Source organism: Engystomops pustulosus, chromosome 2 (genome assembly GCF_040894005.1).
Source record: "Engystomops pustulosus chromosome 2, aEngPut4.maternal, whole genome shotgun sequence".
Classification (NCBI taxonomy): domain Eukaryota; kingdom Metazoa; phylum Chordata; class Amphibia; order Anura; family Leptodactylidae; genus Engystomops; species Engystomops pustulosus.
The window spans coordinates 148072986-148097330 of NC_092412.1; the positions used below are offsets into that span (position 1 = coordinate 148072986).

Genomic DNA, 24345 nt, shown 5'->3' on the forward strand with positions numbered 1-24345 from the left:
GAGTATATTTGATGGTGAGCTTTCGAGAATACTAGTTCTCTTCGTCAGACATAATGTTATGCATGAAACAGAAAATTCACAGCATTTTATACACACTAAACAGTGATCATCAAAGGATATTAAAAAAAACTCTAAAACAACAGATTGATAAAAACAGGGACATCTTATTTACAAAAGGATGGCAATAAAAACATTAAAAACCTATGAGGCGAGACACATGAGCCCTGGCTCTTATCTGCTTGTGGCCTCCAGGTCAGAGGTAGGAGGTCATGAAGAGGGCATGAATGTTAAGACCACTTTGTAAGGTGTTGAATCTCCTCATTAATTTATACTCCCATTCTTTCCTTTCCCTCTGTGTCTTAAAATGTCCCATTAAAATAGTAATCTGCAAATCTTCCATAGTGTGGTCCTCTCTGGAGAAATGTGCAGCCACTGAGTCTCTGACCTGTTTCCCCAACATAAAGGCCTGTGGTTGGACACTGCTGACACATAATAAGGTAGATTACATTAGAGGACCTGCAGGAAAAGGTCCCCTTGATCTGATGTACCTGCTGTGATTGGGGTACAGGTACCTGGTCACCTGTGCGGATGTGCTGGCACGTTTTACATCTGCTTTGCAGGCAGGGTGAGGTACCATTTTCTGATGGGGGTCTCAGGGTACTCCGGACAACCAGTTGTTTCAGGTTTGGTGGTTGCTGGAAGGACAGAAGAGGAGGGACTGGAAAATATTTCTTTTAGTCTTGTGTCTTTATGCAGAATCGGTTGGAGTTCCTTAGCAATGTGACGTGGGATCTCCAGTTGTGGGCTGTAAGTGACTACTACGGTAGGGGCACTCTGGCCTCCTGTTGGGTCTCCTTATATGTGAGTAAATCCTCTCTGTTGATGGCTGCTGCTTTACCTATTTGGTTATCAGTCACTTTTGGTCTGTAGCCCAACTGGAGAAATTCAGACCTGAGCTCCAGAAGGTGTATTTCCAGGTCTTTCTTGTCTGAACAGATACGGTTGTAGTGTATGGCCTGGCTGTATATGATAGACTTAATCTGTATGGTGGTATCCAGAAAGTGTATCTCCTTGTCTGAATAGCTTAGTTTCAGATTGATGGTGGGGTGAAAGTGGTTGTAGCCCTCATGGAATTGAATTAGGGCCTCGTCACCTGCAGTCCAGATGATCAGAATATCATCAATATAACGGAGGTAGATCATGGGTTTTGTGGTACATGTGGATAAGTAAGCACCTTCCAGTTCAGCCTTAAAAAGATTGGCATACTGTGGTGCACACCTTGAACCCATTGATGTTCAGAATGGGAGTATAAATTAATGAGGAGATTCAACACCTTGCAAAGTGGTCTTAACATTCATGCCAGCTTCATGACCTCCTACCTCTGACCTGGAGGCCACAAGCAGATAAGAGCCAGGGCTCATGTGTCTCGCCTCATAGGTTTTTAATGTTTTTATTGCCATCCTGTTGTAAATAAGATGTCCCTGTTTTTATCAATCTGTTGTTTTAGAGGTTTTTTTTTAATATCCTTTGATGATCACTGTTTAGTGTGTATAAAATACTAAAAACAAATGGTACATTTCCATTAAACCAAGGATAATCCCAGTTTGCTAAATAATTTAGACTGACTTATTATATATATGTTAGTAAATAATACTTATTTACTATTAAATAATTTATAACCCAATGGAGCTTTGAATTTTACCTGTTCTTTTCACGCAAGTTACTAATTTCATGACTTTGCAATAGCAGTGCTTTCTCCAGTTTGTTGGTGGATATTGAATTTTCCAGTAACTGAATTTCCAGCCTATTAGTATGGTTTAGGACCTGCCATGTAAACACATGTAATAAGTACATGATACGTAAACAAATATGTATGCTAGTTAACATTCCATCTTTCCTACGTACAGAAATGTATCCATTTCACAAATTAAGTTACAAGCATAAAAGAGAATAACATTCACATAAGTTACTATAAGTAGTGATTGTAATATGCAGGGTGATTCAAAATGAAACCCTTAGTATTTATAACTGAGACGACAAACCATAAGTGAAAGTGCATGAAAAGACGTACTATGTGAAGAATTTATCATGCCTTTTATGCCAATTTATGCCAAGGCAAGTCAAAGATAAAATTCCAAGTGCAAGTAAAGGAATTGCACCTTTTTCCCCTCTTACACAGTCTCTGTTCCAATTGACAGGGTTTCCCTGGCACGGTTGCATTTACTATATCCAGAGTGCAGGTTACAGCAGAATTCTATGCCAAGCAGGACCTCTTAGTAAATGCAGCACATTGGGCGTCAGTGGGAGGGATTTCAAGACAGAGGAAAAATACTCTTATATATCCCCTTATGTATCCAATAATTAATTTACATTGGGGAGCAAAGGGGAGACAATGGGGCACATTTACTAAGGGCTGGTGGATTTTGCACATTCTCTTAGGTACAAACTGCTTGCACAGGTATTAAAGAAGTGCCTGCTCCACATTTGTCTCACACGTTACCATTTTCTGAATAGTTGCACTATTTTTCATGCGACACAAATTTCTGCACTGAAAGTAGGGCGTTCTGATGCACGCATTCTATGTTAAAGGTGCACCAAAAAAGAGGTCAGTTTGCAGTTTTGCACTCTTTTAGTAAATGTGCTCCAATGATTTGAACTTGCATGCTCCATCGCACTATCCACTATAACTTTGAATGTGAGACATTTTATAGACAATCATCATCTCGATTGTCTTAGTGATGCAGATTTTTGCCATGTAACATGCATGCACTACATTGTTACTGGTTTGCTCATAAAATCTATGTGTAAATTTTTGTTATTTTGTTTATTTATTTTGTAAATCTACGTTTAGTTTTCACGCTACCTGAATCCTTCTGGTCATGCCCTTGATCTGAACTGAAATCTGATCCCACGTCTCTACTACACGTCCGTGCTACTGTTCAATTCAATATAGTTTTTTTTCAACTCTACCCACAAGTGTGAGATGGTTTAGGTCAGTGATGGCGAACCTTTTAGAGACAGAGTGCCCAAACTACAACCAAAACCCACTTATATGTCGCACAGTGCTGACATGACAATTTAAGCAGTAACTTATTGATCCTTGCTGTATCACAGGTTTCAATCGTATTTGCATCCTTATCAATACAATAATAAGAAGAGGGAGAAATTTGGATTGTAGCTTCCTTTCAGGGTCTCCTGAAGAAGCAATATCAGGGGACCCAGAGCAGGAGCTCCAATGTCAATCCATCTCTATCCACACCTTCTCACTTCTGCTGTAGAACTGGCAGCCAAAGATTTCACTTTAAAATGGCGCTGAGCATGGCATGTCATGGGCTGTCTTGGACCACAGGAGCCTTGAGAACTGTCTGGCAAACTCTGTGCTTGGGTAAAGACCTGGGTGCCCACAGGTAGGGCTTTGAGTGCAACCTCTGGCACCCGTGCCATAGGTTTGCCACCACTGGTTTGGGTCATTGTCCTGCACCATGTTGTCCTTATAATTCCTATAATTCTCAAGTGTATGAAGTGTGCTCATCTTACTGGAAACACACATAGCTCAGTTTTGAGACCACCCTGCTCAAGTATGCAATGCATTTCTCTGTGAATCAACCAAATATTGTCAGACTTGAATCCACTAAACTTGACGGTTATTTCAATTTCTGCGTCCATTATCCCCCTTTTCCATTTATTAATTCAGAATCATTTGCACCCAGTGTATTAACTTTCATCTTATCTCTCCAAATCACCTGATTCCGATCTTCTATTGTCCATTTTTTGGCAAGCAGCTGATGCTTATTATGACGATATAGTCAAAAATACTTCAGCTTTTCGGGCGCAAACCTGTAACAATGTAGTTACAACACAAGAATCTGCATCACTAAACATATAATACATATGATAAATAGTTGTAAGTCAAATTTATTTATGAGATAGCCAAGATGACTGTCTATAAAATGATGGTGGCTAATGATGAGCAGGTTTGTCGAGATTGTCCTAACATCTGGAAAAAATTTGATTTGAGACCTGGACATGATCCCATACTTGAACCCAAACACAAACCCCATTGAAGCTGCTATTGTGATAGAAATAGACGGTTATGTTAATATTTTAAGTAATTTCCCCAGGCCAATTTTTGGCAGGGCAACTGCCCTGCTATTACCCCCATTTTGGAGTGATAAGTAGACCTATCCCGCACTGTTAATGGAAAAGGAGGCAGCTAAAAAATGTTAAATTATTGTCCTTTTCAAAGCAGTGTGAAATATTGGGTGTATATTCCCACATCTTCTTAGAGAGCAGTGACAGGAACTGTGGTGTATAATGGTACCATCTTATAATGAAGTGAAAGGTACTTTAAATATATTAAAATGAAGGAACCCACAAATAAGTGAGAGTAACATACATCTTATAATGTAGCCAGCAGAAGATACGGACGTATGAAAAGGTGCGTTGGGCACCCCATAGCCATCACATAGGTGCATCGAGCAGTGACATAGCCACGAGTCAAGAATATTTTTGACTCCATGACTTGAGCTCATGATAGAAAAATGAGAGAACACAGACACTGCTATTTAGGAAAACACAAATGCAGTAAACATGAATGTATGGATTTAGCAAGCAATGGCCTTGCTATTTTGAAAAAAAAAACGCATGCAGTGAATATGGGCTTTTCAGTTTATGTATATATGGATACATATATAATATTTAATAACATTAAGGAAAGCCATAAACACCATAATTTTTAACACAAAAAACTGGGAAAACCTATTGATTTGAGTATAAGCTGACATTGGTCACAGCCTCCCAGTATATAGCCTGCCAGTCCCTGTAGTATATAGCCCGCCTGCCCCCTGTAGTATATAGCCAGCATACCCCTTGTAGTGCATAGCCTGCCAGCCCCCTGTAGTATATAGCCTGCAAGACCCTGTAGTTTATAGCCTGTCAGCCACTGTAGTATATAGCCTGCCATCCCCCCTAGTATATAGCCAGCCTGCCCCCTGTAGTATATAGCCTGCCACCCCCCTGTAGTATATAGCCTGCAAGACCCTGTAGTTTATAGCCTGTCAGCCCCTGTAGTATATAGCCTGCCAGCCCCCTGTAGTATATAGCTTGCCAGCCCCCTGTAGTATATAGCCTGCCAGCCCTTGTAGTATATAGCCAGCCTGCCCCCTGTAGTATATAGCCTGCCTGCCCCCTGTAGTATATAGCCTGCCAGCCCCATGTAGTATATAGCCTGCAAGACCCTGTAGTTTATAGCCTGAAAGACCCTGTAGTTTATAGCCTGCCAGCCCCTGTAGTATATGGCCTGCCAGCCCCCCTAGCATATAGCTTGCCAGCCCCCTGTAGTATATAGCCTGCCAGCCCCTGTAGTATATAGCCTTCCAGCCCCCTGTAGGATATAGCCTGCCAGCCCCCTGTAGTATATAGCCTGCCAGCCCCCTGTAGTATATAGCCAGCCTTCCCCTTGTAGTATATAGCTTGCAAGCTCCCTGATATATATAGTCAGCCCCCTGTAGGTTATAGTCTGCCAGCCCCCTGTAGGTTATAGCCTGCCAGCCCCCTGTAGTATATAGCCTGCCAGGCCTTGTAGTATATAGCCTGCCAGCCCTTGTAGTATATAGCCTGCCAGCCCTTGTGGTATATAGCCAGCCCGCCCCCTGTAGTATATAGCCTGCCAGCCCGCTGTAGTATATAGCCTGCCAGCCCCCTGTAGTATATAGCCAGCCTTCCCCTTGCAGTATGTAGCTTGCCAGCCCCCTGTAGTATATAGCCTGCAAGACCCTGTAGTTTATAGCCTGCCAGCCCCTGTAGTATATAGCCTGCCAGCCCCTGTAGTATATAGCCTGCCAGCCCCCTGTAGGTTATAGCCTGCCTGCCCCCTGTAGTATATAGCCTGCCAGCCCCCTGTAGTATATAGCCTGCCAGCCCTTGTAGTATATAGCCTGCCAGCCTTTGTAGTATATAGCCAGCCTGCCCCCTGTAGTATATAGCCTGCCAGCCCCCTGTAGTATATAGCCTGCAAGAACCTGTAGTTTATAGCCTGTCAGCCCCTGTAGTACATAGCCTGCCTGCCCCCTGTAGTATATAGCCTGCCAGCCCCCTGTAGTATATAGCCTGCCAGCCCTTGTAGTATATAGCCTGCCAGCCCTTGTAGTATATAGCCAGCCTGCCCCCTGTAGTATATAGCCTGCCAGCCCCCTGTAGTATATAGCCTGCAAGAACCTGTAGTTTATAGTCTGTCAGCCCCTGTATTATATAGCCTGCCAGCCCCCTCGAGTATATAGCCTGAAAGACCCTGTAGTTTATAGTCTGCAAGACCCTGTAGTATATGGCCTGCCAGCCCCCCTAGTATATAGCTTGCCAGCCCCCTGTAGTATATAGCCTGCCAGCCCCATAGTATATAGCCAGCCTGCCCCCCTGTGTAAAAAACAAAAACCCACTGTACTCACCTTTCCGACATCCCCCATAGGTTGTCTTCTGCTTCTGGTGCTCTGGTGCCTCCTTGGGTCCTTCGGTCCTCTTTGGGTTCTTCCGCTCCACTTCTGCTCCTCTTCGGGATGTTCTGCTCCTCTTCGGGTCTGCGCTCGGCCAGTACACAGAACATCATCAGCCGCTTGCCGACGTCATTGTTTGTGATCCACAGGCATCGCGAAGGGTCCCGAAGAGGAGCGGAACGACCCTTCAAAACGTGAAGTGCTTCCGAAGGGTCCGAGAAGGCACCGGAGCATCAGAATCGGAAGAGGACCTATGGGGGACGTCGGAAAAGTGAGTACAGTGTTAATTTTTTTATAGAGTATAACTCTGAAAAACTCTGCTTATACTCGAGTATATACGTTATGTGAAAAAGTGAAAGTGAAAAATTTTAATCAGAATGTATATATTTCAATATTAAAAATATCTATCTATACATCATATAAGGTTGCAGAAGAATAAGTACAGAAATAATGTACAAGAAGGACTTATGTTAGTGTTAGGATTAGCTAGAAATGTACTGAATGTAACCAGATTCATAAGACCGGAGACAAAGGTAAACAAGCCTATGTTGTAGTAAAGGAAAGCAAAAAAAAAAAATTAATACATACTGTAAAGACTAGTGCTAATAAGAAAAAAAACAGGTGTGATTATATAAAGAGTCAGCAGAGTGATAAGGGACTGCAACCTTAAGCATGATAACCAGAGTGTTAAACAAAAACAGCAAGTTATCCTGAAATTGATAGGTAACAGGAGAAGCAGACAAGAGCCATGAGTGGAAAATGCAAAGAATATCTGATGTGCAAGACTTCCGCTGAGAAAAAATAAAGTAAACACATATCTGTACATGTACACACTGCATACACCTCAGGGACTGGATCTACTCAGGCCCTACTTCAACTAATAGTGATCATTTGCTACTTGGTGAAATTTGGTGACTGGATGGAAAGGTGTTTGCATGTATGTTATTTAAAGCGTAACTGTAAAACTATAGGGACTTTACCAAATTATTATATGTGATTCCCCCCTTTAAAAACAAACAGAACGATGCCTACTTTGTGCCGCTCGCCCTTTTCTTTCCATAGTTATGGAATTTTCTGTTCTGAAAGTGTTTGACAAAAATATTTCTCACCAGAGGTGAAGTGGGTGGAGACTAATGTCTGTCAGTCTATGCCCTCAGGCTGAGGCCAGCTAGCTTGCCCATAGATCCCATGATGCCTTATGTTCTCTCTTAAAGTAATTTAGTATTTAATCCATTTAGTTTCCCACAAGTAAATCCACTGAACATTGCCCAGTGCACATACAGGATGTATATGGTGACTAACCTGGTCACGAAAAAACTATCTCAAAGCCACATGGGTAAGTTAAAGCCTTCTAAAGTTATTAAAAGATAAAGTGACACAGGATGTATACATTGACTATCCTGGCAGCTTCCATCACATGGGGAAGTAGAGAACATGCAATAAGTGGAAGAAATCATAAGTAAACCAGTCACATGAGGTCTATAGCCTGTGCTGTGTGAGCACTAAGGATTAATAGCTTATCTGCACAGAGCTGATAGTGCCGAGTACAAGGTGGGGGAAGGGAGCAGCATGAGGTGCAGAGAGAGAGACAGAGAAAGTTCTGCAGAATCAGAGATTGGGATGGAGGGACTGATAGGGAACAGAGGAGATCTTGTGACTCACTATTCTATGCAGGTGACATTTGTATTCACAGTCTTTAACACTCTGAGCTCTGCTACATACTCTGAGAGCCATCAGATAAACAAACTATGAACTCACAGTGCTTATCAGCAGGGACAGAGAAAGCAGCCACTGCAGCAATGAGGTAATCTGAGGGGTATAGCAAAGAAACTAATGGGAACAAAGATAATAGGCACAGTTGTTTTACATTCCGAAAGCTATTGATTTGTGGAAAAAAAACTTTACAGTTACTCTTTAAGACAAATATAAGCTATATAAATCAGTTAAAAAAATGTGCTAAACCAGATAACCTGGGTTCTTAAGTCCCCAGATCTAACTATGTAGAGAAATCTTAACTCCTTAAGGATCTAGCTAGTTTTCACCGTAAGATTTCTCAAATCTGCCATGTGTCAATGCGATTATAATTTTAGAATGCTTTAACTTATCAAGGTGATATTCAGATTTGTTTTTTTGTGACATGTTGAACTTCACCATTTTGGTTGAAATGTTTTGCATTTATGTAAAAGTGTACAATTTGGTGAAAAGGTTGCAAAATAAGCAATTTTCTGCGTTCTAAATGTTATGCTCATCATACAGTTCGTCTAACCTCCCAAGTAGGTTGCTGACTAACATTATATTTCAAACATTTGTAAAACATTGACATTTTCACATGCATGGAATATTCAAACTCAAACTTCTTTAGTAAGTGACTTACTAAACCCCTCAAGGGGTATATTAACACTATTTTGGGGGTAACATTAGATTCATTCTGTTGAATGAGCTCTATAGGGAATTATATTTTGTGGAATGAGTTGTACTTTTAGTAGATTCATTGTAGTGTAAATGTGACTCTTTGATCACTTTTTTATTGATTTTTGGTTTAGTTGGATGTGCAAAAATGGCAATTTGGGGTATGTTTTTTAATTTTATTTTTTAAATTATAATAATCGTACAGGCTCAGTAATGATTTTATTTTACGGATACAGCAATACCATATATGTGCAGATAGTTACATGGGAGTGGGAGTTTAATATTATAGGGGGCATTTAAGGCCATCAAAAAATGTATTTGTGAAAATTTCTTTTTACATTTTTTTCTGTCCCACTCTGGGGCTTAAAGAAGCAATCAAATTAATACACTGCAATACCCTGATGTATGGTGTTGTATTAGAGTAGTCAGCCTATGCAGATGTGTAGACTGACATGCACAGTGACCGATCCTTGGCAACAGGATCAGTCACTAAGCAGCTGAAGACAGTCCAGGGGTCCTTCATCGGACCCTGTGGCTGCCATGGAGACTATCTCTGCACGCAGGAGGTGATTGGGGTGGGGACAGTTGAGGAAGCCCTATGGACCCCGTGTTCATGTTTGACCACGTTGTCTGTCGCATAAAGCCAGGCTCCCGCACACTCTCACCATTTACATTTGTTACAGGGTACAGTTTCATGCAGGACAAAAATGCATGTCCAGGTGCAGGAACTATCCGTTAACTTTTATTTTCTGTTTTATACTTTGTATAGCATAGATAACATGTTATTTATTTTCTATGGGTCAGTACGATTACAACGATATTCCATGTATATAGCTTTTTATGTTTCAATAATTTTGATAAATTAAAACCATTTGTAGAGAAAGAGGTATAACATTTAGATTTTTCTGTTGATTGAGCTGTATTAGGGCTTATTTTTTTGCATGATGAGTTGTTCTTTTTCTTGGAATCATTGCGGCGTAAATATGACTTTTTGATCAGTTTTATTTTTTTTTTTTGTTTGGTTGAATGCACAAAAATGTGTTATTTTTTAAATTATTTTTTTTTACACTGTTCCCTGTACGGATTTAGTAATGATTTATTTTATTGTACAGGGTTGTTATAAATGTGGTGATACATTATATGTACTGTTTGTGTGGGGGAATTGAATTTTTTTTTTTTTTAATTTGAAGTTGGCTCCTGCTCTGTTGACAACTCACTCTCCTCTGCCCGGCATCTCTTCAGAGATGATTCCTTTGCAGTATCCAAAATCGGAATGGAAACATCATGCTACCCTAGTGCTCTTTTCTGTGCACTGTGGTGTGTATAGAGCCATCTCCATTTGGGAAGGGAGGTTGTGTGACTTCAGGCAACTGACTGCAGTCACAGTAACATCCCCCGATGGTTGCCTCGAAGTATATTTTAATATATGTTAATTTATACATTAATGTTTTCTTGGATTACTTCTTTATACACATTTAGTGTGTTTTAGTCTGGCATACCTGAGTCTCAACTTCAGTCAGCTTGCGTGTTTGTTCTGCGGTTTGACTTATTAGATTTGTTCCTATTTCCAGCATTGTGTTTGTTTGATTCTGGTCATCTGATAGATGGGAAGCTGACATGTCACTTTTCACATTATCTTGGATGTAGCTTTCCAACTGCAATAAAAGTAACAATCAATTTGTAACAATTTTGTTAAACAATTGTTTAAATCAAGTTTTATTGTAAATCTACAAAATGGATTTTAATTTTAATACACATAAAGCAAAATACTTTTCCCCCAACCTACCTATAAACACACATCATCCTGCTCACTGCACAAGTGCTGAGGGAGCAAGAGGGAGGGTGAAACAGTGTAACAATCTGTAAAGCCAGATCACAGAGTAGCTATGGTAGCCTGTTGTTATTAACATAATTTTTAAAGTTGATTTTAAAAGGAAAGAGGCAGACACCCGGGGCCCAGATCACCGGAGCGGCCTGTGAGGCTGATCGGGCAGGTTTCTTCCTGGGGCAAACCCTGAGGTGTATGTAGGAGTCCCTGGGTCATAAAGCTCGGGGAGTCCATGATGGTGATGCAGCCTGATCCAGGGATTACACGCAGGCATGTCACGGTGCTTTGTATTGGGACCAGAGGACAGGTCCACAGCCTGGCAGGTCTCCAGCAGGTGGTGTATGCAAGAAATATGGAGGGAGAGGCAGATGGAGTAGGTTTCTTTCTGAGGCAAACCCTGAGGTGTATATAGGAGTCCCTGGGTGATAGAGGTTGAGGAGTCCGTGATGGTGAAGCAACCTGATCCAGGGATTTCACAGAGGCAATTATTCAACCGGGGGGGGGGGGGGGCACTAAAAAGGTTGGGTATGTTAAGAGGTAGCCAAATAACATTATACATTGTGAGGACCACTATAAGAGGCTTTGTACTTTTTGTTTCCACTAGTGGATGGGGTTAGGGCACTTAATTTAAATTTATTGGGGTAACTGTAAATTTGTTTGCTATGGATGGGGCCCCAAGAATTTCTAGTTATGCCCCTGGTCCAAATGTAGGACAGGAATGAAGGAAAAAAGGAAAAAGCATTCTGATTTAAGTCATGTTGAAAGAGAAGGAATTGCTTAGCAAACTGAAATATCATTTTATGAGAAATGATTCAGAATCATTGGGGGGTTTATTACTCTCTCTATGACCGAATTCTGTCATAGTTTGCCCCAAAAAAGTGTGTGCACCACATTTATAAAGGGTTTTAGACAGTTTTCTGTCTCTATGACTAGCGCAACAAAAAAGGGGCATGGCCATTGCAAAGTGGGCGTGAACCTTGCACCAAAACGGTCCGTGCACCAAAAATACTGCTGATCGCACAGAATTTTGTCTTAACTTTCTGCCATAAAGTAAACCAACTAATAGGAGGTGCAGAGTATGACTAGACAGTATTGTACTAGGACAGATTTATCACCCAGCATCAGACTCAGACTGTGACAGAATAAGACTGCCTAGTCTAACTGTGCACCTTAGGACACTGTTGTTTTTACTGTTTGCACTATATACATATAACTATCAGCTCCTCCTGTTTCATAACATGCTGCATGCAGGTTACACAGCATTAAAAACTGTGACCAAAAATGAGGAATTTATAAACTAAACTTTGCCAGACACAATGGGAGAGATTCATTATATCTTCATTAGTCATTATGCTAGGTTTACTTAAGGAAAATCGACGGAGACTATAGCAAAAAACTTTGCCAGTTCATTCCTGGTTTACAGATTGGAACTGGAGGAGTTTGCGCCCCTATTTACTAAGAAGCCAGAGCCTCTTAGTGGGTTCTGTCTCCAAAACGCCAGTATTAATTCCTCCCAGTATGTTCTCCATTAACGCAATAGGTGGGTTAGTGTATGGATTATGTCAAATATAGTACTTCCTATAAACAAAATATCTGAACATGCTGCAGGTCCTGCTTAAGTTTTTGAATAACAAGACATTATTCGGATTATTATTCGAAATGTATTGATATCACAAGATAACCTTGCTGATATTACCTAGATATGATTTTTATTTTATGTTGTTATATTTTTATTTTATGTTGTTATTTGAATACAGAAATGGTTATAGTGCATATGCATGGAGCAGAACCACTACTATAGGAAAAAAGGATTTAATTCCAGACTAGCACAGTTTTATTTCACTGCATCCTTTCTTATTGGGACAGAATAACTTGTCCTCCCAATACTCTACTCAGAGGTGAATTAGCATTTAAGGACCCCATGCAAAAGTTATGTCTGTGAGGCGGGCCTAATACATGGTTGTGGAGGAAGGTAGCCCATTGATCTTTATGGATCTTTATACTAACCATTTCCCATTTCACAGTAAATAAAACATGACTTATATGCAAATCGAAACAATTGTTCTTAAGGCCTCCCCATAAGCTTTGTTAGTTGCATATATGGCTTCACAACCCATATATGCATGTCTTCATTCTGCCAGGTACCTATTATTTTACCTATTTTACAGCATTCACTGTTTTTGTACATTTTAGAAATCATAATCCTTTGGATTTCATTAGATGTCCTACAAATTAAGAATTACTTATTCCAAAAATAGCAGCTGCAGAGCAACCTTGAATAGAAACCATGTGTGAACAGTGCCAAAGCTCTAATTCAGAGGAGATGAAATTCCATGTCGCCTGCCAGCATGTTAGAAATTCCTGCTGAGTTCCCATATACAACCATGTAGATTCCCTTATCTGTGCCTTTCATTCTCGGTCTATACTCTATACTTATTATCATTAACCTGTCAGCTTTTTTGGGGCCACTGAACCACAAGCGAATTATTAAGAGCCCAAAAGCTGTGCAACTTTTAGATAAATATATCTGGGCTCAGAAGAAAATAAATATAACACTAGCCATGGGTCCACTCATGTGAGTCTGCTTCAGCCCTCTGGCGTATGCACAGTGTTTAACTGCACATGTGCCCACCCATGACCAGTTCCAATTTTTTTCAGATTCCGGCTATATTTGTTGTGTTGCTTTTGGCACAATTTGATGCTTTGACCAATCTGTCTGCAGCTATACTAACAGCTTAATAATGATCCACCCAATGGAATTAAAAACTGGTCTCATTTTGCAGGAAATTTGGTTTGAAGTGGTCATTTGGAAAGGTTTCACTTTACTTGAAATTCTACATGACCCGCCAGAATCTTGGGTTTTAACCCCCAAGCCAAGTTGTGTCTTATATTAAGTCAATGTTTTCAGTCTCTACTAAGGGTTGACTTTAAATGCCAACCACAATGACCTTACAGAACATTTACTTTTATTTGAATTCCTTTTACTTTTTCACTGTATTTCGGTTTGAAGAACAAGATTCATACCTTAGGGACCAAGCAACTAGATACCGTTTATGGTTGTTGTTTTGTTAGTGATACAACTGAAAATGTCTTGCTTGCTTACTGCTAAGACTTCCTGTACGTGTAACGGAGGCGTACAACTCACAGTCCCTGGGTACATATTTCAAGTGATTTGTGTGCAAGCAGCATACTGCAGCCCAATGAATGTGTTAGAGCTGAAGCAATCCTGCCTCCCCCAGACAGCTCACTTGTGGCCATAAGCTCAGGTCTCACGCTCTTGTCTTTTTGCAAGATAAATATGGAGAATGTGGGGAGAATGTCAACCTATTGATAAATTACAAGAAATACAAGATGTATTAAAACCATTCCTGATGTAAGGCAATTAATCTTTGCAGTCAACAGTGGATCATTTTGAAAAGATTTGTGAAGGGCATCTTAACCTTGTGAACCATAACTGAATAGTTATATTTTAGTTTATTTGGTGAATCATTTTAGAAACAATGATAAGTTGAATATGTTGAATCTTTAGATAATTTAAACATAAACTAAATAGTATTAAATGCTAAAAAAAATCGCAGTGGCCAATGCTTAATGATAAATCTGGCACATTTTAAGATAGTCTAGTCTAAGATTATCCCTCTTAGGTATACGTAACATTTGTATTGCTTTTTGAAACAATATTCAAAGGTTGCAGGGAGAATCTTAGCCTGATTGCATGGTATAAACATTATTATGTGTTAGCATAGTGTCCACATCAATGTTCCCACAATGTTAGAACTATGTTACCCCAATGTTATCACAATAATAATGCCTTGTAATGGCTCTTGCGCTGCAAGAGGTTGTGACATGGGTAAAGAATTCATGGGATAAAATCACTGACTGTTGCGCTGCAAATGCATTACAAGCAGCTACCTTGACAAGAAGTTCTCATTTAAAGGACATCTACCACCAGGATGAAGGACTGTAAACCAAACACACTATGTCAGGATACGCTCTTCTTTCAGCTTCTTATGCACTGTTTTTTTTTTTACAAAAAAGGCTTTTAAAATTATGCAAACAAGCCTCAGGGGCTTCATGCTCATTTGAATAATTTATAAACCTTTTTTTAATTAAAAACAAGGACAAAGAAGCTTAAAGAAAAGTGAAGGGGGGGGGCACACACCAGTATGCCAGTGTTCTTGGTTTACAGGCCTTCATCCTGGTGGTAGATGTCCTTTAAGGAAAGCACTATTGTTAAATATGAGAGATTGTGGCCGATGATTCTAATAGAAATGGAGTCACAAGACATTCAGCATAAAATTCAGAGTTTGGATGTTGGGGAAGTTATTTGTTAATGGTAAAATAAGACCTACCATGAAAATAAGACCTGTTCAGGAGCAAAAAATTATATAAGACGCTGTCTTATTTTTGGGGAAACACAGTAGGTGATTAAACAATATCATCCTGGTGTCTATGATATCTGTGGTTGGGTCAGGATTATAGGGTTTCAACTGCGACCACCTCCAACTGTAATTCCCAGCTTCAGCATAGTCTACAACAATTTATTAAAAGGTATTTTTGCATATATGTTTTTGGAATCTGTTTTTTTTACAAATGCAGCATGTTTAGGGTATGTAGTTTGTATATAAACTATAATATAAAACATCTAAATACTATAAAAAATTAAATTATTTATATCTCACAACATAAAAAAGTCACCAAAATGCTTGTGTCATTGCATTTTTTTTTCATAACCATTTAAACACACTGAAAAGAATGTTCTAAATTCTGGAATTCTGGTAATTTAAGAGTACATTCGTTTATTTCCTGTAAAAGCTACTTGTCCTTTATGGATGTGTCACAATTACCAGGATTTAGTATCCATCAGGAAACATAATATATTGGAGAGCTGTGGTTACAAGACACTAACAAATTCTATATTAGAAAACTATTTAGAAGACAGGCATCTGGAACACAATAACTGCTACCCAAAAAAGTGGAGCTATGCAGTAATGTATACACAGTAAAGGGATCTATTACATAGGCAGATTTCCACCCAGACCGATACAACAATTGAAGGTGTCTTAATGGACTCAATATATGGCCTGATGTAATCTAAATGTGGACCACTTGGTCTCTATACAGTTTGCATATTATCAACAGAATATCGTCTGCATGCATGGCCAAGTGTTGAGAACAACAACCTTTTTTAGGATATGTCTGGGTTTACAAGCCACTATTTTATTTGAACTATAGCAGAACTGCAGATAGCAGACTCAGGCCAGGTTAATGCAAGTGTTTTATCACTTTCTGGTAGATTGTAGTTCCTGTATGTTTACATTGCACAATGATCAGGAATGAGCATTCACATGAACACTCATTTGGCCACAAATCAGCCTTTAAAATTTAGACCACAGGTCATTATTCAATGTGTTTCTATTCATTTTGAGGAAAAACATGTAAAATGCTGCTGTCATGACATTTCATTCTTTTTTATTTTGCTCCATCATCATATATAGTAAATTGTTCCGTACGCTTACTCAGCTCCATCACTGGCCTTGATCTCTTTCCTATTTAATGCAGACTACACCTACTTTAGTTGTAATTTTGTCACCTCTCACATATGGTTCAGCAGACAACATAAGGAATGTTAAAAACACACTTTTCTTATACCTTCGTTAAAAACATGCAAAGATGATAAAGTGAAAAATACTGACACATTTCAGGTTATTAAAATCCTTAATTGTAGTGTTACTCAAACAAGTGGCACATCCATTTAAATAGAGGAAAACAGCATGCCAAGAAACATCATGAGCTACGCCCACATAAATAGCATCATGTCCCAGCAACGTCATAAGGAATCAACTACACTAATAACATTACAGGCGGTCCCCTACTTAAGGACACCCGACTTACAGACAACCCATAGTTACAGACGGACCCCTCTGCCCACTGTGACCTCTGGTGAAGCTCTCTGGATGCTTTAAAATAGTCCCAGATTGCAATAATCAGCTTAAAATTGTCTGCAATGAAGCTTTATTGATAATTCATGGTCCTATTACAGCAAAAAAAAATTGAAACTCCAATTGTCACTGGGGCAAAAAAAAAAATTGTCGGGAACTACAATGATAAAATATACAGTTTCGACTTACATACAAATTCAACTTAAGAACAAACCTACAGTCCCTATCTTGTATGTAACCCGGGGACTGCCTGTAATTATAATGGTACTATACAAAAGAAGAGGAAGAAGGAAAGAGAAAATACAAGTATCTTTTAATCCTTTGGACATACGGGTGTCAAGCATCAGGATCCACTCAGCTTCTCTGGATCATAGTGCTTTTGGCCAACAATAGACATATTTTGTACATTGCCATGGTGATGATCGTGGAAGTGTCACAAGGACTCTGAAACACTGCATTGGATTGCCGATACAGGAGTAGCAGTCCGGCTGTATATAGTGATTGCTGGGGGGCTGTATATAGAGATTGTTGGGGGCATATATAGTGATTGTTGGGTTAGCTGTATATAGTGATTGCTGGGGGATCTGTATATAGTGATTACTGGGAGCTGTATATAGTGATTACTGGGGGAGTTGTATATAGTGATTGCTGGGGGGATGTATATAGTGATGATGGGGGGGCGTACATACTGATTGCTGAGGGAGCTGTATATATTTATTACTGGCGGGCTGTATATAGTGATTACTGGAAGCTGTATATAGTGATTACTGGGGGAGCTGTGTATAGTGATTGCTGGGGGGGCTGTATATAGAGGCTGCTAGGGGGATGTATATAATCATTGCTGGTGGAGCTGTATGTAGTGATTGCTGGGGAGCTGTATACTGTGACTGCTGGGGGCTGAATATAGTGATTGCTCAGGGAGCTGTATATAGTGACTGCTGGGGGAGCTATATATAGTGATTGCTGGGGGAGCTATATATAGTGATTGCTGGGGGCTGAATATAGTGATTACTTGAGGAGCTGTATATATTGGTTGCTGGGGGAGCTGTATATAGTGATTGCTTGGGAGCTGTATATAGTGATTGTTGGGGAGCTGTATATAGTGATTGCTGGGGGAGCTGTATATAGTGGTTGCTGGGGAGCTGTATATAGTGGTTGTTGGGAGGGCTGTATATAGTGATTGCTGTGGGAGCTGTATATAGTGATTGCAGGGAGGGCTGCATATAGTGGTTGCTGGGGGAGCTGTGTATAGTGATTGCTTGAGGAGCTGTATAAAGTTTGCGAGGGGGATGTATATAGTTGTTGCTGGGGGAGCTGTATGTAGTGATTGCTAGGGAGCTGTATACTTTGATTGCTGGGGGCTGTATACAGTGATTACTGGGGGGCTGTATACAGTGATTGCTCAGGGAGCTGTATATAGTGACTGCTAGGGGAGAGATATATAGTGATTGCTGGGGGGCTGTATATAGTGATTACTTTGGGAGCTGTATATATTGGTTGCTGGGGAAGCTGTATATAGTGATTGCTTGGGAGCTGTATATAGTGATTGCTGGGGAGCTGTATATAGTGATTGCTGGGGAGCTGTATATAGTGATTGTTGGGGGAGCTGTATATAGTGGTTGCTGGGGAGCTTTATATAGTGATTACTGGGAGCTGTGTATAGTGATTGCTGTGGGAGCTATATATAGTAATTGCAGGGAGGGCTGTATATAGTGATTGCTGGGAGAGCTGTATATAGTGGTGGTTGGGGGAGCTGGATATAGTGGTTGCTGGGAACTGTATAGAGAGATGTCTGGGGGCTTTATATAGGGAATACTGGGCGCTGTATATAGTGAATACTGGGTGTTGTATATAGTGATTGCTGGGGAGCAAGTTCCCTGTCTGAACAACATTCTATGGGGGCCCCCACCTGGTTTTGCGCCCCACCCACCTTATCTGGCCCTGTGTCTATATCATCTTTCATGTTTATCTTTTATCATCAATCTATCGCCTATAAAATTATCCTACAGTCCCATATTACAGATTGCCTTCCCATACTACTGTTTGTAAACTACAATGTGTTATTATTGTGCAGGGCTAAAGGGAGCCTCTTACTGAAAGTGACTTTTCATAAAATAGCTTTAAAATAGATGGTAGGTGAAGAAACCTAAAGAATAATTTTAAAGAATTAGGTTCAAAGCTTAAAGGGGTATTCCAGGAATCAGCATAATTCATATACAAATGAGTCAGTATAATATAAGCCAATATGTAATTAGTTGTTATTTAAAATTTTGTTCCCGTTGTTCCCGTTAGCAGAAAAATGCTAGTGACATAGACTGTAATGGAGAATTAAAATGCTACTGGCCCTTTAATCAGTCCATTAATTTCCTCCGTGCGGAGCAGACACAGGACAGAAGATGGCCGCTGGTCACATGTCCACATCACATGTCCTGCACCTGCCTGGGCAGGTCATGTGATCACCATTATGTTTGGCTGTAGTTGGTTGGTTGCAGTGCCTCCAGTACGGCCAGTGTTTTGGTGATGTGCCATGATGGCATAATGTACATCATTACTATGGTTACTAGAGCAGTCTGTTACATCATCACTTAAGATGGAGGAGGAGTTACTGAGGACTAAAGGATCAAGGGACTTGTAGTTTCTAGTGGCGGCCATCTTGGTTATAACTTCACCTACTTTAGAGAGGCCATAAAATTGTGTGAATCATAAAATCAAACTATTTAAGCTCAATTTTGTAACTAATGACATTGAGTTTTGTTATATTAATTTATTTATAGCATCATGGGGTTTGTATCAGACGTTCATATTCCTGGAATACCCCTTTAAGGGAAGGACCTCCAAGGTAGTATTCTCTGGAATACTACCTGTGCCATACGCTACACAGAGAAGACAGCGGGAGCTCAGGGAGTTAAGTACATGGCTCAGATCCTGGTGTAGAGCAGAGGGATTTGGGTTCCTAGAGCACTGGGCTGACTTTTCATTGGGGTACAAGCTGTTTTCCTCAGATAACTTGCACCTAAATGGAAGGGGTGCTGCTATGCTGGGGGTGAAGATCCTAGCAGGGGTGGTGGAGTATTTAATCTAGGATTTGGGGAGGAGGACAAGGAAGAAAATAAAGCGCTAGACAGATGAGAGAGGGAAGCCTATGTTGGTGGGTGGTGAGGTGGGCAGTGAATGGGTGAATAAGGCAGTTTATATGGTTATAGCTTTTGAACTATTTTGCTTATCAAAGCAATTTTGAGATAGTTTTTTAGTCACATGTTGTAATTTATTTTAGTGGTAAATGTTGGCTGATAAGCTTTGCATTTATAAAAAAATTTTAATACTGATGAATTTTTTGAAAAATTTTCCATTTTCAAAATCATCTTGTTTTTAGGCAGATAGTTTTACCACCTAAATAAGTTGCTGAATAACATTTCCCATATGTCTTCTTAACGTTTTCATAAATTTTGAAATGTCTGGAAAATGTATTTTGATGTCACGCAGCTTACAAATGGAACATCAGTTTTTTGTATTTTCAAGGAGATTGCAGAATTGACTTTTTTGGGGATCATTATTATTTTTAATGAAAATAATATTAGAAACCCCCTATATATCAACCCATTTTTAGTTCTGCACCCCTCAAACTATCAGAAAAAAGCTTTTAGGGATATTGTTAACACCTTGAGATCTTCATAGTGATTAAAACAAAATTGAAATGGAATTAAGAATGGCAAAATTGACAAATTTCCAAAAGATAAAAAGAGAAACTCATCATAAAATTTTTTATGCAATTTCTCCTGAGCACGGGCCCACAGCCACGCATCAGCCAGTTTTGTCCAGTAGACATTGAGCCCTTTTGTAGGCTATAAAATTTTAGTTTTTCCATTAATGGGGCCATGTGTGGGCAATTTTTTTACTGGATACCTTCCAGTATCACTTTCCAGTAATACCATTTTGGGGTTGGTATCCCCTATTGTTGAAAACATATTTACTTTTTCGGACGTGGAGGAGTAGAAAAGCATCAATTACGTAATTGGTGTTCACCATATAGCCTAATAAACATCTTATTTTTATTGTATGGGTCAATACGATTATGGGGATACCATACTTAGTTATATTTTTTTACATTTTCAAAATTTATCAAAATAAAACCTAATATGAGGAAAAATCGTTTTTGCATCGCTGTCTTCCAAGTGGCATAACACTTATTTTTTTGACTACACAGCTGCTTGATGGCTTTTTTTTGCGGAACATGTAGTACTTTGTAACATTCTGGAGTAGATATGTTTTTTTGATCACTTTTTATTGCATTTTTTGTGGGATTAAATAGGTAATTTTTGGCAGGTTTTCAACAGTTTTTTAATGGCGTTCATCGTGCGGGTTCAGTAATTACTTACTACGGGTTGTTAAGGATGCAGTGATACTATATATGTGGGGTTTGTGTTATGATTTAGACTTTTTTCTGCATTATATGTCTCTTTATATGTTATGGAGCTTATGGGCATTTTTATTATTTATTTTTATTAAATAACTTTTTTTTTAACTTTTTTACTATTTCCACCATGGGACATGAACAAGCAATCATCTGATACTGACATATTGAAGGGTATTAGCTATGTCAGCCTATGCACATGTATAAGCTAACACTGTGCCTTTAAGATGACGTCACAGATGGCATCTTAAAGGCACTGCCTGCGGATAGCCCTGTGGTCCTTATCGGATCTCGGGGATGCCATGGGTACAATCAGCGCCCCCGAAGATGGTGCAGGGGGGGGGCAAGGGGGACAATCGTGGGGCAGAAGAGACTCATTTCTGTACATTTAAGTATTTTTACTTTGTAATTAGGTCAACCCTTAGCTGTCTTTTTTCAAGCTGAGTAATCCCAAATTTTACATATTATAAATACAAAATTGTACAGAATGTTTCCTGGAATCTTTTGCACTGTTAATATACAGTAAATGAAGAGCTATGCTGCCCTTTCACTTACTGTACATTAATCTATGGTAAAGCTCATGGGGTTAACTTCATTAAGCTTAATTTCTCCACCCAAGCCTCCAAGTTCCTAAAATCTTTCTGTAATATAATACTATCCTCATCCGTGTTAATTGCTTTACAGAGCTTAGTATTCCCCTTAGTATTCAAAATATTTTTGAATAAACAGATAGATATGATTGCATAGGTCAAGTTATTATGACATACCATATCGAAGGCATAATTTGGTAATACACATACTGTTAGATTTAGCCTTAAATTACTATAGGCAACACCAGTAATCCCCATTACCCGCCTTATTAACATGACATAAGAGTATATTAATACCAGTATCTATAGAGGCAAAAAGATACTATACAGGTTTGGTACTGTCGATGGGAAAAATATGAAAAATGTTTCCTATCGCATATGATAAAATACAATAAATTGTCTAATTTAAGAGTACAGGCAGTCCCCGGGTTACATACAAGATAGGTTCTGTAGGTTTGTTCTTAAGTTGAGTTTGTATGTAAGTTGGAACTGTATATTTTATTATTGTAACCCCAGTCAAAATTTTTTGGTCTCTGAAAATTGGATTTTAAAAATGTTGGATTGTCATAAGAACCAGGATAAACTATAAATCTTAATTACAGGCGCCATTGCTAACTGTTACAGTTGTTTATTGTAGTCTAGGACTAAAGTACAGTAAATTACCAAAATCCAGAGGTCCGTTTGTAACTAGGGGTCGTATGCAAGTCAGGTGTTCTTAAGTAGGGGACCGTCTGTACAACTTTGCAAATCTGCCTGTTTCTGTTTCCGGTTTCCATTAAAAGTGTCTTTAGGCCTGTGTGTGCAGATCTTTCAATTGTACAAAGTTCTGACAAAGGTTTATATCTCTTATCAATTTTAATGGACTGTGGTTTCCACATGCAGATTTCTCTGAAAAAAAGAAACAATATGGGACATTTATCAGTGCTTCTATGCCAGAACATTTTAGTTGAAGCCCTGAAATAATCACAATTACTAGTGAAGCACCAGTAATTGCTATTATATGCTCTTTCACACCATCTTCTACACAAGTGGGCATCGAAGGGCGAGGTCAGTGGCAAAGTAGGCCAGTAAGGGGGCTGTCCTGCCCGCTTCTGCGCACTACCTAGACCAGGGGTCCCCAAACTTTTTACATAGGTGGCCGTTCATTGTTTCTCTCAGACCAATGGAGGGCCGGATAAAAAGCGGTACTTGTGACCACATCTGTAATACACTGCCCCCCCAATTAATTATTTAATATGCTGCACCCCCTTGTGAACTATTTTATATATTGGCCCAATGAATTAATTAATTGGGTCAATTAATTATTAAATATGCTGCCCCTATTAATTACTAGACTGTCCCTTAAAATTAATTATTTCCTATGCTCCCCCTCCACCATTAATTATTTTATGTGCCCCCCACCCACCATTAGTTATTTTATGTGCCCCCCACCCACCATTAGCTATTTTATACGACCCCCCCACCCACCATTAGTTATTTTATGTGCCCTCCCCACCCACCATTAGTTATTTTATACGACCCCCCCACCCACCATTAGTTATTTTATGTGCCCTCCCCACCCACCATTAGTTATTTTATATGCCCCCCTACCCACCATTAGTTATTTTATGTTCCCCTCCACCCACCATTAGTTATTTTATATGCCCCCCTACCCACCATTAGTTATTTTATATGACCCCCCACCCACCATTAGTAATTGTATGTGCCCCCCCCCCACCCACCATTAGTTATTTTGTGTGCCCCCCACCCGCCATTAGTTATTTTATGTGGCCCCCCACCCGCCATTAGTTATTTTATACGCCCCCCACCCACCATTAGTTATTTTATGTGCCCCCACCCACCATTAGTTATTTTATATGCCCCCCCACCATTAGTTATTTTATGTGCCCCCCCTACCCATCATTAGTTATTTTATATGCCCCCCCCACCATTAGTTATTTTATGTGCCCCCCCCCCACCATTAGTTATTTTACATAACCCCCCACCCACCATGAATTGTTTCATTATTAGGGCCCCCCAGCCGCCACAATGTTTTAACCGCTGTTTAAAAAAAATTATAAAATGCTATACTCACCTCTGGCTCCCGCGTCTTCTTTCTTCTTGCGGCTGTCGGACAGGAAAAGGTGCGCAGCCGCGTGATGACATCATCACGCGGCTGCGCATGCAGGTTCAAAGAGCGATGTGCGCCGGGGTTGTCTGCCGGCCACATCGCTCCACCTGCAGTAATAGTGCTCGAGCGGCCGATTTCGGACGTATCGACCACTATATTGTGACTGGCAGGAGCTTCCTGTCCGGATGGACGGAAGCTCCTGTCCGACTGCCGAAGTCTGTGGTCCGATGCGACGAGGGCCGCATAGACACGATCCGCGGGCTGTAGTTTGGGGACCCCTGACCTAGACCATTCAGACATTCACCTTGAATATTGGCATTTTTTTGGGAAAAACTACTCCAACTAGCAGCTGCTGTAGTTTTGGCCACCAGCACAGCATGAGCTGCTTCATGTATCTGATGATGCAATAAAGGCAGGACCTCTAACATACGCTGGCATTCACTAGCAATATGCCTTATATGCCTCTTAAAATATAGGGTACAAGGGTCAAAATCCACGTCACAAAGCCTAATGTGCACATTTAGACAAAGATTGTCTAAAATTGTACTTTGTGAATTCTTCTTATTA

General features: G+C 39.9%; 1 protein-coding gene across 2 annotated transcripts in view; it reads right to left on the reverse strand.

The window, feature by feature from the left end:
• Window positions 1-24345, reverse strand: part of LOC140118651 (angiopoietin-2-like) — a 72047-nt gene that overhangs the window by 45538 nt on the left and 2164 nt on the right. For both annotated transcript variants that reach the window (XM_072136817.1, XM_072136816.1), the window contains exons 2-3: window positions 10397-10552; window positions 1703-1824 (exon numbers count right to left, since the gene is read on the reverse strand). In XM_072136817.1, the coding sequence (XP_071992918.1) occupies window positions 1703-1824; window positions 10397-10552 (278 nt within the window). The remainder of the gene's footprint in view (window positions 1-1702; window positions 1825-10396; window positions 10553-24345) is intronic.